The sequence below is a fragment of the Bufo bufo genome, chromosome 9 (assembly GCF_905171765.1).
Source record: "Bufo bufo chromosome 9, aBufBuf1.1, whole genome shotgun sequence".
Taxonomy (NCBI): domain Eukaryota; kingdom Metazoa; phylum Chordata; class Amphibia; order Anura; family Bufonidae; genus Bufo; species Bufo bufo.
Window position 1 is genome coordinate 7,213,981 of NC_053397.1, and position 16,959 is coordinate 7,230,939.

The 16,959-nt window shown below is 45.7% G+C and overlaps 1 protein-coding gene across 1 annotated transcript; it reads right to left on the reverse strand.

Annotated features, from left to right (window-relative positions):
• Nucleotides 1-15,514: 15,514 nt before the first annotated feature.
• LOC120979355 (olfactory receptor 5V1-like) lies at nt 15,515-16,453 on the reverse strand. Its single transcript, XM_040408064.1, has one exon. It carries the CDS (start codon nt 16,451-16,453, stop codon nt 15,515-15,517), a length of 939 nt encoding a protein of 312 aa, XP_040263998.1.
• Between the last annotated feature and the right edge of the window lie 506 nt (nt 16,454-16,959).

The window sequence follows — 16,959 nt, forward strand, 5'->3', positions numbered from 1 at the left end:
CATTTTAATGCGTTTCCTCCTAAAAGTTTCCAAATTAATAAAACTGATGACAACAATGAAACATTAGGAGTTGTTTATGGAATATAGAATCACGGAGGGTGAATGTATAAAATATCTGATACTAACAACTAATGGTTTCCTTCATTTTAAAGTCATTGGTTTTCCCAGGAGCTGAAGCCACAGAAGCCCAGACCTCTGCTCTGCACATCCAGGAATAATGTCATCGGGTCTCAGGAGGTTGTTTATAGTTGAGGATTTTACAGTTTAATTTAACCAGTGAAGATCCATAATGCAATTAAATGGGTTATCCTGGAAATAATATTAATGACCTATCTTCAGGATAGGTCATCATTATCAGGGTCTGACACCTTGGACCCCCGCCGATTAGCTGTTAGGAGAGGCCAGGAGCTCTGTGAGCACCGAAGCCTATTTCTAGGCCATGTGACATCACCGTACACTGGTGACATGGCCTAGTGGCAGCTCAGCCCCATTGAAGTGAATAAGGCTGAACTACAATACTGAGCTGAGCCACTATACAATGTGCAGCGCTGTGCTTGGTGAGCTGCCGGGAGCTGGCCGCTGCAACTCCCTGGAACAGCTGATCAGTGGGGGTGCCGGGACTCGGACCCCTGCCGATGTCATTATGATGATCTATCCTCATCGTTATCCATTTCTGAATAACCCCTTTAATCATTTTGAGGGGAATGCATAGACGCCAAAAGACCTTTGTGGAAGAAATTTATGTTTGTCCCTTCTCTCCAGAGCAGTCTTCTTTTGTATTTCCAGTAAATATGAGCCATGAAATTCAGAAGTTTATTCTCTTACATCAGACATCATGTAGTAGATGACAATTTGTTTCTAACAAAGCTAGAACCAGCCCTGCACCTCCTATGGATCCAGAGACCACACAGTCATTGCTCCAATATTCTACTAGATTTATTTCAAGCTAACAGTTTAGGAGGGGGTGTCTTTCCTTCATGGGTGTAGGAACCCCCAAAAATTTGGGGGGGACAGCATTTTTGCTCGCCGGGTATATACTTATTCAGTAAACTGCGAGTTGTTTATATCGTTAAATTGTGTTAAAGTGTGTGTGTGAAAAATCTCACAACCCAAAAATATGCAAAAGGAACAGTTCTTTGTTTATCAGGTCACAGAAATTAACCAAACGTTTGGCATATATTTAAGTTATTCCGGGTACTTTCTCTGCCCTCCCCCCCTGCCGAAACAATAATCTCCCCTTATATATAATTTACTTACAGTTCTGAAGACTCAGGGGTGCTGGCTGGCTTGGCCTCAGGCGTGCTGGCTGGCTTGGCCTCAGGCGTGCTGGCTGGCTTGGCCTCAGGGGTGCTGGCTGGCTTGGCCGGGCAGAAGGAGTGTGGGAGACTGTGAGGCCTTTTTCTTCAAGCTGCTCCGGATCAGTGCTCTGGGCAGCTGGGCTCCGGGCTGGAAGTGGGCACAATAAGAAAAAAATATTTTTCATTACACCTCAGGTCAGACCACCAATCAGACCCCCAATGTTAATCAGACCTCAGCTAACAGCCCCAATAAGATCCCCAATGTTAATAAGACCTCAGATCACACCTAAGCTCAGACCCCAATATGAATGACCCCCAATCAGACCTCAGATAAGAGCCCCATGCCTCATAGCAGCCCCCAGTGCCTCTCCAGCAGCCCCCAGTGCCTCTCCAGCAGCCCCCAGTGCCTCTCATTAGCCCCCCAGTGCCTCTCATCAGCCCCCCCAGTGCCTCTCATCAGCCCCCCCAATGCCTCTCATCAGCCAGTAATAACAGCCCCCCCAATCATGTGCCAGTAATAACAGCCCCCCCAATCATGTGCCAGTAATAACAGCCCCCCCAATCATGTGCCAGTAATAACAGCCCCCCAATCATGTGCCAGTAATAACAGCCCCCCCAATCATGTGCCAGTAATAACAGCCCCCCCAATTATGTGCCAGTAATAACAGCTCCCCCCAATCATGTGCCAGTAATAACAGCCCCCCCCAATCATGTGCCAGTAATAACAGCCCCCCCAATCATGTGCCAGTAATAACAGGGCCCCCCCAATCATGTGCCAGTAATAACAGGGCACCCCCCTCTATTATGTGCCAGTAATAACAGGGCCCGGCCCCCCAATCATGTTCCAGTAAAACTAAGTATTGTATATGTGGCGAAACCAACCTCGCCACTGGGTTTTGGAGAGGCCTGTTTACCAGCCTCTTGCCTCAGGATTATGGCCCATACTAACTTTAAAGGAGAAGACAGACACAGCTTAAATCTGTCTTTGGAATGGTATTTTGTTATGTGAGGGTACCCAGATAGCTAATTTTATTGTATTTGTGTATTCTGAGTGCCATTCACCTAATAATATGCACTCAGACTTGAGTTATCTGGGCCTATGTTAAATGTCTGTGTTTGCTGTGGGGGTGTGACATTGTGTGTTTGGGTGGTGATTTCTGTCCTGTTGTCTCCACATGTGTATTGGCGATTTCCCTTTGTCCTGAGAGATAATTGAATTGCTCCTCGGGTGTCTCCAGGGCAGAGAGGAGGAAACCATGATGCATTGTGGGTATGTGTTGTGTCTGTGTATCCTGAGTTGCTACGTATCTGTCCTGTGTCACAGTCTTCCTTCTGGTCCCCTAGGGGTGTGTCCACCAGATGGGGACCTGCATAAATACGGGCGGGTAGCCCTCAATAAAGTGTTCCTGTTTTATACCTTCATGAAGTCTTGGCTCATGTTTGGGGGATGGAATAACTACACTCTTGGGGATTGCTATATCACAATACTCCCCTGAGTATAAGCTCTTGTAAGAGCTTGCTCCTGATTCCTGTCTCTGGATTTAGGAGAGGTTCACCCACTGGAGCCTGGAGCCTTGTCGTAGGTCCAGGGTGGGTAGGAGACGGCGAGACCTCCACCAAGCTGGGGTCTGCAGTGCTGACGGTGTCGAGTGGAGTGCTTGGAGTCCTCTGGAAGCACTAGGAACATACGACGGAGGTACCCGGTCAGAGGGCTAGGCATTCCGTTACATTGGTGGCAGCAGTGGGATGGCGTCCTAGTGCGAGGAGAAGCAGCTCAGAGACACTGGTAACGTGTGGAGTTACAAATTGAGGGCAACGCTAGCAGAGGTATCCAGCGACTTGGAGCAGACAAGTATGGAAGGCTCTGAAGATGACTGGCTGGCCGAGGTGAGGCAGCGAGTGGCCCAGTATGGAGATAATGTGTCCATGGATATATACCAGGCCATCTGGAACCAGGTCACAGCCAAGCGACACGCAAGGATGGAACGAGAATTCCGACTGGCGAAAGAGAGAGAAATTGCCCAGCGGAAGGAGTGTTACAGCAGCCGAGCAGAGGCTGCATCCGAGGAGGTTAGCAGTCTCCCCCTTAGGCGGCCAGAGGAACCCGAAGTAGGGGTCCTCATAGACTGGTCCTGTGAGGAACCACAACAGGCAGGTGGAGACGGGACCGAGGTCTCTCCACCGGGATGCTGGTCAGCTGGCCCAGACCCTCAACAGCAGCCGGAGTTGCCAGGTGTGGACGCAGGTGGTCCTTACTCGCAAATGTTGAGGGACCTCACAGACTGGTCCTGGGAGGACCCACAGATGACAGGTGGAGATGGGACCGAGGTCTCTCTACCAGTCCTACAGGGATGCTGGACGGTCGGTCCAGATCCCCAGCCATCTCCGCAGGGATACCAGGAGGAGGAGGTAAGCGAGCCCTCCCCTTCCCAGCTACTTCCCAACCGAGTTCTGGGGGCAGGGGATGAGCCTGTGATACCCACTGATCTCTCTCCCCAACCACAGGGGGACAGCACCCCTAACTCACATGGTGCAGATGGGACCGCGGTCTCTGCACCAGGCCTACCGGGATGCTGGACGGCCGGTTCAGATCCCCCACCAACCCTGCAGGAATGCCAGGAGGAGGTGAGCAATTCCTCTTCTCCACAGCCGATCTGCAACAAGGTCCTGGGGATAGGATTCCCTGACCACATCCCAGCAGAAGAGCTGGCATCTGGGCAGAGCGCAGTCGGCCTCTGGCCTCCCCTATCCTCTTATCCAGAGCCTGACTCCCCACAGGCTACCCCAGCAGAAGAGCTGGCATCTGGGCAGAGCGCAGTCAGCCTCTGCCCTCCCCTATCCTCTTCTCCACAGCCGATCTGCAACAAGGTCCTGGGGATAGGATTCCCTGACCACATCCCAGCGGAAGAGCTGGCATCTGGGCAGAGCGCAGTCGGCCTCTGCCCTCCTCTATCCTCTTCTCCAGAGGCTGACTTTCCACAGGCTACCCCAGCGGAAGCGCTGGCATCTGGGCAGAGCGCAGTTGGCCTCTGCCCTCCTCTATCCTCTTCTCCAGAGGCTGACTTTCCACAGGCTACCTGTCACGGATGGTGTACAGGAAACAAGACAATGCAATACAATAATGACTCACTGGATCCACAACTAAGGAACAAAAGGGAGACCCCTACATGAGACCTGCCACTCTTCCTAATTGCTCAGCCTATGCGAACACCCCAAAGGTGGATGGGCGCATATCCACGTACCTCGGCTATCTAATACCTGAAGACCCTACAATAGTGAGGGGACACGACCACCGGCTCCCTACACTAGACACGGAGGGAGTCAGGGTCACCTGAAAATCCAGCAGACAGAAAATCACAAATAAAGGAACAGAACTTATCTTGCAGAGGACTGGGAAATAGAAACAGCAAGCACACACACTCCAGGAAGTTGTATAAGCCGCAACCTAATGCATCATGGGGAGGAACTTAAAGGGAAGCAATCGGTCCAACTGCATGACAGCTGAGATAGACTAACGAGATGAGGAACTTAACCAAAACAAAGAAACTCAAGGAGGAGGATCTGGAAAGCTCCTGTCAGAGCTTCTCAACTGTCTGGTTGTGACACTACCCCAGCGGAAGTGCTGGCATCTGGGCAGAGCGCAGTCGGCCTCTGCCCACCAAGTACCTACAGCTCCAAGCTAGAGAGCAACAAGGAAGCAAGGAGTAGCAGATGCCCCCTCAACAGCTGGGGACATACAGAACAGAGCCAGGCCCCAAAATTCAACAGGTCCAGTATTGGGTTGTGGGTGGACTGCCAGACTAACTCAGATACCAACCGGCATGAGGTCAGGTATCTGGTTAGTCTTCCCTGGGAGGGGGAGATGTGTGGCGAAACCAACCTCGCCACTGGGTTTTGGAGAGGCTTGTTTACCAGCCTCTTGCCTCAGGATTATGGCCCATACTAACTTTAAAGGAGAAGACAGACACAGCTTAAATCTGTCTTTGGAATGGTATTTTGTTATGTGAGGGTACCCAGATAGCTAATTTTATTGTATTCGTGTATTCTGAGTGCCATTCACCTAATAATATGCACCCAGACTGTTCAGTTTATTTACGATGTCAAGTGGAGTGCTTGGAGTCCTCTGGAAGCACTAGGAGCATCTATCGACGGAGGTACCCGGTCGGGGTGCTAGGCGTTCCGTTACAGTATATATATTTTTTTAAATTAACACTTATACTTACCTCTTTGGAGCGATGCAATGCAGGCCTCTTCCGGCCTGTGTTCCGCGCTGTACGGCTCAGGCGGCGCAATGACGTCATCGCGCTGCCTACGCCGGCCTCTGATAGGCTGCCGGCCTAGTGTCGGCAGCCTATCAGAGGAACAGGAAAGGGACACACCTCTCCCCTGCTCCTCCACAGCCTTCTGTTTGTATCGCTGTCCTGAGGACGGCGATACAAACAGATCACTATGGAGATGAGCGCTTCCACATTGGAAGCGCTCATCTCAGTGCCCCGCCGCCGCCGCCGCACACATTGCCCCACTGCGCTGCCGCTGGGGGGATTTCACCATACCTGTCCCCCCCGCATTATTTCCTGCCGTGGATCCGTCCCCCCCCCTGTCCCCCTACGCCCATGCCTTTCTCCAGGAATGTGTACCGTCTGCTGCAGCCAGTGGCAGCTGAAGGATAGAACTGAGCATGTGCGTCCACCTCAGTGAGCAGGACAGAGAAATTAGAAAAAAAGCGAACAGCAGGTGGCGCTATACAGTATAGATAGCTTTCAGTGAATAACACAGTAGTTATAATAAATTTTACTAAAGGGTTGCCACCTTTCCCACAAAAAATACCAGCCACGTGTACACCGGTACAAAGGGTGTGGTTGTGGGGGCGTGGCTTAGCACGCTGTTATTTGACACCAATGGTTTGATCATATTTCGAACTTTGCATCTTTTTTTTTTTTTTTTAATAAAACGTTCTTTTCCGGTTGTTTTCAAAGTGGTTATGCAGTGGTTTAATATTTACGACCTATGACCTATATCAGATTGGTGGGGTTCCGACTCCCGGCCCCCCTGCCCATCAGCTGCTTGAAGGGGTAGTAGCACTTCTGCAAGCGCTGCTTCCTCTTCACACTGGCTGCTCGTCGTCTCCTTTGCAGTGGCGGCGGTGCGGTGTAATTACAGTACATTCACTAGAATGGGACGAGCGGTTCTAATTACAAAGGAGATAATGCGCCGCTACCCCTTGAAAAAGTTGAAAGTAGTGGTTTCCTGGGAGTCAGATCCCCGCCACTGAGGACAGGGCATCAATACTGAGTCACTGCGCAACCCCTTTAATATAAAATCTTGCTCCGGCCTCACGTGTGAACAGGTGTAATGATTGAGCTGTTATGGAGATACAACACAAAGCCAGCAACGACACCATCCCCTGCACCTATTTCACTGCTGCCCTGAGCCATGTGGCCCTATGCAGGAGCCCAGTTTGCTCTGGTTTGTTATACTGGTTTGGTCTGTGAAAATAATAGGAGACTGTGACGATACCGCAACTCGCAGCCCCACCTGACGTCACACTACGTCGGGATCATGCAGTACGGTTTCGTCACTGGTTACCAAGACGTGATGTTACGCCCTCCCTGGGAGTACGTAACGTCAGCTTGGCACAGTTTACACAGACACCTCCTGTCCACACGGGCACAGGGACGGAGAGAGGGTGGTCCACGCTACCTTCGTGTGATACAACACTCGCTCACAACCCTGACAAGCTGAGAGGGCCTTTTCACTGCCCCAGTGAGACAGCGCCCTGCCAGCCCAGTAGACCGCCACCAGTTCCTCGTTAGATATAAGCCCGGTCCGCTAGCGGGATTATAGAGGTAAGAAACCAACCCGGGTGCCGTTAAACGTTATGCCAAGACACGGACGTGGGGATTCGTGATCAAGATACAAGAACAGAGCAAGATTAATTTATATATTTAATTGCCTTAAGGGCGCACTAGACATAACACTATACACACAGATATAAACAATGGTCGGATGTGCAAATACAGATGGTGGCACAATCGGCAAAGTCAGTTACCAGATATGTAGGTGGTTCTTGAAAGCTGTAGTCACATGGGGGCAGTGATATCAGCAGAGTTTCCCATGGTCCCTCCAAACACATTACAGGGCGCGACCCCCTTCAGAGAAAGACAATGGCCTCTCCCCTGCATGGGCACTTTAAGGGCTCAGGCACATGAACATTGTGCTTAGCAGTTCGTATTTAACGGATCTGTTCAGTTTATTTACGATGTCAAGTGGAGTGCTTGGAGTCCTCTGGAAGCACTAGGAGCATCTATCGATGGAGGTACCCGGTCGGGGTACACAGCTCTTAGTCGAGTGAATGTCTGTTCAGCTTCTCTCTCTGGTGTAATGATTCTAGCAGCACCTGCTAGGGCAATTTCACACACAGGCTGTGTGTGAGGCTTGCTGTGATTGGCCAAGACTCCTGCTGTGTGTGAGGCTGGCTGTGACTGGTCAAGACTCCTGCCCAGCAACAACAGTTTAACTCTATGCTTCCTGTTGTTTCTGCTGTGTCATTGAGCTTACCACACATCCATATAATGAATCTTAACCACCTCCCATCTGCCCATAGACTATAAACGTCCGGGAGGCGGTTCTATATTTCTGAATGGAATTTCCAGAACGTCCGTTCAGAAACTAATCGGGTTGCCCGCTGTCAGTGACATGGATTCTGGATCACTGCATACACAGCGCTCACCGAGCGTTGTGTATGCAGAGCAGGAAGCGCTATGCACTTCCTGTTCCGGCCCGACCGGTCATGTGACCGCCGGGACCGGAGAGTGCAGGAGCTGTGTGAGGTCTTTCCTCGATCAGCCCTGCACTGAGGCTGTACAGCGCTGTATTGCGTCTCTGGGGGTGCATTTCTCCTGTAACTGGGGCTATGTCAGCCCCAGTTACAGGAGAAATCAACAGTGAAAAAAAAAAGAAAAAAATGTCCCACAGAGGTCTTGTATGAACTTTTGGGGGACGAAAAGTGTAAAATAAAAAAATTTAAGTGTTAAAAAAATAAAATAAAAAAAAGGTTTTACATGTAAAAAAAAAAAAATCCCCAAGTAAGGAATAAAAAAAAAATAGAAAAAAATAAATAAAATAGATATATTTGGTATTGCCGCGTCCGTGACGGTCGGCTCTATAAATATATCACATAATCGACCCAGTCCAATAAACACCATAAAAAAATAAAATAAATAACTGTCAAAAAAAGCCATTTTTGTCACCTTACATCACAAAAAGTGCAACACCAAGTGATCAAAAAGGCGTATGTCCCACAAAATGGTACCAATAAAACTGTTACCTCATCCCGCAAAAAATGAGCCCCTACATAAGAAAATCTATCAAAAAATAAAAAAAACTATAGCTCTCGGAACATGGACACATTAAAACATAATTTTTTTGTTTCAAAAATAGTATTATTGTGTAAAACTTTAATAAATAAGAAAAAGTATACATATTAGGTATCGCCACGTCCGTAACAATCTGCTCTATAAAAATGTCACTTGACCAAACCCCTCAGGTGAACGCTGTAAAAATAAATAAATAAAAACTGTGCTAAAACAACCAATTTTTTGGTCACCTTGACCCATAAAGTGTTATAATGAATGATCAAAAAATCATATGTACCCAAAAATAGTACCAATAAAACTGGCACCTTATCCCCTAGTTTCCAAAATGGGATCACTTCTTGGGAGTTTCTACTGTAAGGGTGCATCAGGGGGGCTTCAAATGGGACATGGCATCTAAAAACCATGTGGAGTTCCTTTTCTTCTGCGCCCTGCCGTGTGCCCATACAGCAGTTTATGACCACATGTGGGTTGTTTCTGTAAACCGCAGAATCTGGGTAATAAATATTGAGTTTTGTTTGTCTGTTAACCATCGATGTGTTAAAGAAAAAATTGGATTAAAATGGAAAATCTGCCAAAAAAGTAAAATTTTGAAAATTTGATCTCCATTTTCCTTTAATTCTTGTGGAACGCCTAAAGGGTTAACAAAGTTTGTAAAATCGGTTTTAAGTAACCTGAGGGGTGTAGTTTCTGCAATGGGGTCATTTATGGAGGTATCCACTATGTAGGCCCCACAAAGTGACTTCTGACCTGAACTGGTCCTTAAAAAGTGGGTTTTGGCAATTTGCTTAAAAATTTGAAGAATTGCTTCTAAACTTCTAACGTCCTAAAAAAATAAAATGACATTTCCAAAATGATGCCAACATAAAGTAAACATATGGGGAATGTTAAGTAATAAATATTTTATGAGGTATCACTTTCTGTTTTAAAAGCAGAGAAATTGAAATTTAGAAAATTGTGAATTTTTCTAGATTTTGGGTAAATTTGGGATTTTTTCATAAATAAAGGTGAAATATATTGACTCAAATTTATGACTATCATGAAGTACAATGTGTCACGAGAAAACAATCTCTGAATGACTTGGATAAGTAAAGGCGTTCCAAAGTTATTACCACATAAAGTGAGATATGTCAGTTTTGCAAAATTAGGCCAGGTCAGGAAGGGGGCAAATGGCCCAGATGGGAAGTGGTTAAAGGCATATAATCTTTTCTGCTTCTGTGAACACAATATATATATATAACAGTTATATGACATCAAAACATGAAGTCACTGTAAATAACTCTGCTTTTGTCTTTAACACACAAACATAGGAACTGTATTAAGGTTATTGTCAGGTCTAGCTGTATACACATATAAGCTATGTTAGCAACCTAGGACAGGTCTTAGCTGGCCAGCTACACTCCGGTAAGACGATTCCAAATACTCCTCAAGTAACCCTACTCTCTCTTATACCGGGCTCCTTGGCTCAAGTTAAGAAAGGGGTTATAAGGCATTTTCTGTCTGCAGCCAGAATGGTAATTCCCAGGCATTGGAAGACCAAACTTCCACCCACCCTCCTTAAGTGGGCTAGGGAACTTCAGTATATTTTACATATGGAATAACTGATAGCGGATCCACAGGAGAGGTCAGAGATATTTATGAACAGATGCTACCCCCTGCTCACCTTCCTGGATTCTCCTGAGTGTCGGGACATGCTGTGACCCTTTTTAGTATGTACAGATCATGTGATCATGACCCTTCTCCACACATGACTTCCCTGTCTCCCTCCCCCTTCTCCTCCTAATTATTTTATGGGTTTATATATAAGACACATTAACATCCCAAAAATAACGGGAAATTAGAAGATAGATTTCATTGCAGTTAGCACTGTTTATTATCTACAAAATAATATATAATTACACACCGCTGCGTGCCGGAGCGCAGAACGAGCAGTCCTGATTTACATAATTATTTGTTGCAATATCTGTATGGGTCCTGCGTGACCCCATGGAATGCTTGTTCAATTATTTGATGGCTATCATATGTTATATTTCAAAAATACTTAAGAAAACAGAGTAGACATAAATAAGACTGCTATATTGTACATATAAGGCTCTGTTCACACGTGTTTTGGGCCTGCTGGTATTTCTCCGTGGTGCCGTCATTTTGCCTATAAAAATAGGCCTGCTGCATGTTTGCATTATAGATCAAGTCTTCAAAGCAAATATGATTATTGCCTAATTAGCACTGCCGTGCTTTCTTGTCATCAACGTTACAGCGGCTGCTCTGTTGAACTTACCCGGTGGGCTGATTCCGCCTCCAGCTGCTATCCTCTGGCTAGGCCCTGTCTGTCCCTCCACGCTGGCTGATGCCAGTTGGCTGTCAAGGCCTCTCCTCCTTCACCCTAAACTTCACCAGCCAATAGCTGCCTAAGGTTACTTTCACACTAGCGTTTTAGTTTTCCGGTATTGAGATCCATCATAGGGTCTTAATACGGGGAAAAAAAACGTTTCAGTTTTGTCCCCATTCATTGTCAATGGGGACAAAACTGAACAGAACGGAAGCTCCAAAATGCAATTCCATTCCGTTTAAATGTATTCCGAGACCAGAGAGTAAACCGCAACATATTGTAGTTTGTTTTCTGTCCTGGGATGTGGAGCAAGACAGATCCGTCATGACCCCCAATGCAAGTCAACGGGAATGGATCCGTTTGACACAATAGAAAACAGATCCGTCCCCCATTGACTTTTAATGGAGTTCATGACGGATCCGTCTTGGCTATGTTAAAGATAATACATTTGGATCCGTTCATAACGGATGAAGACAGTTGTATTATCAGTAACGGAACCGTTTTGCTGGACCTTGCCGGATCCAGCAAAAACGCTAGTGTGAAAGTAGCCTAACCTGTGGTACTTCAGACATCTTTCCTAATGGGAAGGTGCCTGAGCAATAAGGTTCCTTAGTGTGCTAAGTCCTCTGTAAAGGTGTTCTGTTCTGCTATCTGGCTGTGTACCGACCTAGGCCTTTTTTCCCGTATTGACCCTTTGCTGCCTAACCTCGGACCTATTATCGTATTGCATGTCCTCTGCCAGGCCTGACCTCGGCCTGTCCCTGACTATGATTTTGCTTCACCCCTTGTTGCCCTCTGGTGTCTCTGAAGGGTGAATACGAGGACACTGCCAGGATAACGCCCTGTAGGATTAGCCCAAAGCCAACACTTTGGTTCCACACGTCAACCAACCACATAATTATTACCACTAATTGTACATATAAATAGTACTGCTATACTTCATATAGTGTACACACGTAGACATATACATTGAACACATATTTACACATACATTCTTTTTTACACACTGTATATACACATCACACACAGATATATAAACATTACACACATGTAGATATTACAAACACGTACAGTACAGATCAAAAGTTTGGACACACCTTCTCATTCAAAGAGTTTTCTTTATTTTCATGACTATGAAGGCATCAAAACTATGAATTAACACATGTGGAATTATATACATAACAAACAAGTGTGAAACAACTGAAAATATGTCATATTCTAGGTTCTTCAAAGTAGCCACCTTTTGCTTTGATTACTGCTTTGCACACTCTTGGCATTCTCTTGATGAGCTTCAAGAGGTAGTCCCCTGAAATGGTCTTCCAACAGTCTTGAAGGAGTTCCCAGAGATGCTTAGCACTTGTTGGCCCTTTTGCCTTCACTCTGCGGTCCAACTCACCCCAAACCATCTCGATTGGGTTCAGGTCCGGTGACTGTGGAGGCCATGTCATCTGGCGCAGCACCCCATCACTCTCCTTCATGGTCAAATAGCCCTTACTTTCAAAGTTTTCCCAATTTTTAGGCTGACTGACTGACCTTCATTTCTTAAAGTAATGATGGCCACTCGTTTTTCTTTACTTAGCTGCTTTTTTCTTGCCATAATACAAATTCTAACAGTCTATTCAGTAGGACTATCAGCTGTGTATCCACCTGACTTCTCCTCAACGCAACTGATGGTCCCAACCCCATTTATAAGGCAAGAAATCCCACTTATTAAACCTGACAGGGCACACCTGTGAAGTGAAAACCATTTCAGGGGACTACATCTTGAAGCTCATCAAGAGAATGCCAAGAGAGTGCAAAGCAGTAATCAAAGCAAAAGGTGGCTACTTTGAAGAACCTAGAATATGACATATTTTCAGTTGTTTCACACTTGTTTGTTATGTATATAATTCCACATGTGTTAATTCATAGTTTTGATGCCTTCAGTGTGAATCTACAATTTTCATAGTCATGAAAATAAAGAAAACTCTTTGAATGAGAAGGTGTGTGTCCAACTTTTGGTCTGTACTGTATATACATCACACACATATAGATATAAATACATTAGACATATGTAGACATATCACACACACTTATAGATATATGGACTTTACACACATATACACATTAGGCTGTGTTCACATGAACAGTTTTTATTTTCTTTGTTTTGCTCTGTTGTAGGACAATGAAAATAACGGAAACTCCATTTCCGTCATACAGCGACTGACAGACCCCACTGACTATAATGGTGGTCCCAGCCTTACATTTTGCCAGACACAGTATTACATGTGATGCGCCAAGTGTTTGGCTTTTTTACAGATTCTGCATGAAATGCTGTAAGGTAGCCTCTGACAGGTGTGAACATAGCCTAACACACACATACACATTACACACACGTCTGAGCATTGTGTAGGCAGCCCAGGGCGGCCGTACATCATCTGTCACTGTCTGCAGGGTCGGCTAGATGGTTGCACAGAGGACATGAGCTTTCAAAATTGGTTCAAATGTTATATGCATTTATTATTATTTTTAAAGCTCCATTCATTCCATGCTGCTGTACATATGAGGAGCGGTGCACATACATAATGCAGACAATTGCAATAAGCATGAAAAAGATGAGTTGCAAACTGGTACAGAGGGAGAGAGGGTCTTAAAATCTACAAATTTACTGTATACACTGCATGCAAGGTGTTATTAGGCTGTATACACATCCACCACTCGATGGAGCTGGTGTCGCAGGGAAGGGTGAGAACATTCTAGTCAGTCTAGTGCAGCGTGTGAGTCTAAGGAGACAGAGCACATGTTAAGAATCCAAGCTGAAAGTGAAGCCAGCCCTGCATCAGGCACCTGCAAGGACAGAAAAGAACGTCATATACTTGAGAAAGCATGCCAGATGTAAAAGGAGGAGGTGTAGAGAGAAGTTCTTTGGAGTATTGCTTTCTGAAAAGGAACGCTGAGTCTCCATAGCCACACGTTGTGGAGTTTAAAGTCTTACGGTTCCTGTGCACACTTAAGGAGCAGACTTTACATCTGCATAGGAGAAACTATCTATATTGTGGAAGTGTACATTGCAAGTATGGCAACCTGTCGAAAAAGGTGCATAGTCTGATGTTAGGGTCCACCCTGAGGATGCAGGACAGAACGTAAGAGCCTGCAGTGCACGGGAGGGCAGCAGAGATGGTGGCATCGGGGAAGAACGGGGGGAGATGCTAAGGTGGGGGAGCGAGGAAAGGTATATACTATGTTAAGCATCTTCCATCCACAAATTAGTAACATGGGCTAATAGACGAAATGAACCTAGAACCCCCATAAGTTTATTTAAAAGACGAGGCAAGAGAACACAATTTCTTGTCAATCCATTGATCCAAAATACATCTGCAGCGGGACGACCCCCCCCAGGGCTGATTGTATGCCAGGTTTTTAGGAATTCTCAGTGGTGTGGTGCGGCCCTAATAGTCTCTGTGTGTGTGTCACAGTGCTCCTACCTGGATACCGACGATTCCCAGGGTTTGGCTCTGAGGCAATAAAGGGGAGAATGGAGAATGGGGAGGTGGAGAATACGTTTGAGTCCAGACTTTACAACGTTCAACAGCTTTACTTGAATAACTTGCATCTGTACAATATTCAGGCTCTGTCTTGGTTCCAGCAGGTTTTGGCATAAACTGGCAGGCGAACTTGAGTATTCTGCTTTCTCTTTCTCTTAGGACTGTTCTGGTACCTCTGGAGTGAGATGCCTTTGGCAGTTGACCCCCTCGCAATATTCTGTCTGTAAATTGATAAGGAGTTAGGGTGCTCTTTGAGCTGCTTCCCTCTGGAGGGACTCCTGCTGCAGGAGGGGGACTTCCCCTCACTGCTACATCTTTAAACATCTGCATCTGACACTAGAATCACCAAGACTGACTAGACACTTCCTGCTGCTTCTCCCTTGGTAGCCCAGTTCTACCCAAAAGGGGGAGAATGTAATGGTAAGTTCTATTCTATCTAAAGATCTCTCTCCCATATATCAGCTGCCATCTGCTGGTGAACCAGGCACATTACATGTACAAAACAGTTTAACAGCAACATTATCAATGCATGGTGACAAAAGACCTGGAATAAATACACTGATGACATTGTGGTTAGCAGTTAAAGATAGTAGCAGGGTATAGAAATGGTAATACCACTCTGGAGTATTGCACATCCGGTCATTATAGCCTATCAAATTAACCCTCTGACCTTCCTTTCTATAGACCCATGGGTGTACCTAAAAAGTAGCAGGCCCTAGTGTAAAAATAACTGCCCCTCAATCCTCCATCTCCAGCCAGGATATCAGGGCTCAGCACTTGGTTTTCTCTGCCTCCTTTCTGTCTTTATCAGCGGACAAGGGTGAAGTGACCCTTGGGCAGATTCCTCCTCCACTGCAACAATGAGAGGGTGAGCATGGTACTGATCCAACTGTTCATGGGAAAGACAGATGGAACCTCCTGTTTATGTGCCTTCAAAGAGCTGATAGTGTTTGTCTATATAGGAAGTGTATAATAAGTCCTGGGCAGGAGTCATGTGCGTCTTCTTGTACCATCTATATGTAAAGTTCTCCTCAGTGCGACCTTCAGGTCTTTGTTCCTTAGGCTGTAGATTAAGGGGTTTAGTAAGGGGGTGATTAGTGTATATATCACAGTGACTACTTGGTTCAATGTAAGAAGATTACTTGTGTTAGGAACAAAGTAGATAAAAGTTATTGACGCATAAAATATAAAAACCACAGTCAGATGAGACGTACAGGTGGAGAAAGCTTTACGTTTTCCATCATTGGAGCGAATTTTAAAGACTGTGCTAAAAATTCTGACATACGGGTAAAATGTGGCAACAAAGGCTGTGACACCAAGAACCACCCCAACAACTATCAGGACTAGAACATTGATGGATATATCAGTACAAGAAATCTGGAGCAAATGGGGCAGATCACAAAAGAAATTCTGGATAAAGTTGGGACCACAGAATGTCAACCTTCTTAAACATAAAGTATAAATGATGGGTGCGAGGAGACCATAAGACCAAACCAAAGACACCATCTGAGTACACGTGCTCCAAGACATGATCTGAGAGTAGTGGAGAGGGCGGCAGATGGCTACATACCGGTCATAGGACATGGAGGACAACAAGTAAACCTCACAACACCCGAAATAGATGACAAAGAACATTTGTGCTATGCAGTCTGGGAAGGAGATGGACCAATGATGGGTGGTGAGGTGAAAGAGCATCCTTGGAGCAGTGACCGATGAGTAGGACATGTCCAAGAATGCTAAGTTTCCAAGAAAGAAATACATGGGTGTATGAAGATAAGCACAAGTAAGAACTAGTAGGATGATAATAAAGTTGGTCAAGAAGGTCATCAGGTAGATGAGGAGAAAGATGATGAAGAGAACATAGCTTATCTTATGATTATCCGATAGACTCATGAGAAGAACGCTGGAGATCGTTGTTTGGTTCTTCATCATTTTAATGCGTTTCCTCCCAAAAGTTTCCAAATGAATAAAACTGATGACAACAATGAAACATTAGGAGTTGTTTATGGAATACAGAATCACGGAGGGTGAATGTATAAAATATCTGATACTAACAACTAATGGTTTCCTTCATTTTAAAGTCATTGGTTCTCCCAGGAGCTGAAGCCACAGAAGCCCAGACCTCTTCTCTGCAGATCCAGGAATAATGTAATCGGGTCTCAGGACGCTCAATTTCATTGTTGTTTATAGTTGAGGATTTTACAGTTTAATTTACCAGTGAAGATCCATAATGCAATTAAATGGGTTATCCTGGAAATAATATTAATGACCTATCTTCAGGATAGGTCATCATTATCAGGGTCTGACACCTTGGACCGCCGCCGATCAGCTGTTAGGGGACGCCAGGAGCTCTGTGAACACCGAAGCCTCTTTCTAGGCCATGTGACGTCACCGTATATTGGTGACATGGCCTAGTTGCAGCTCAGCCCCATTGA

Coding starts and splice junctions, on each gene's coding strand:
- LOC120979355 (XM_040408064.1), bottom strand. CDS start 16,453: ATGAAGAACCAAACAACGATCTCCAGCGTTCTTCTCATGAGTCTATCG.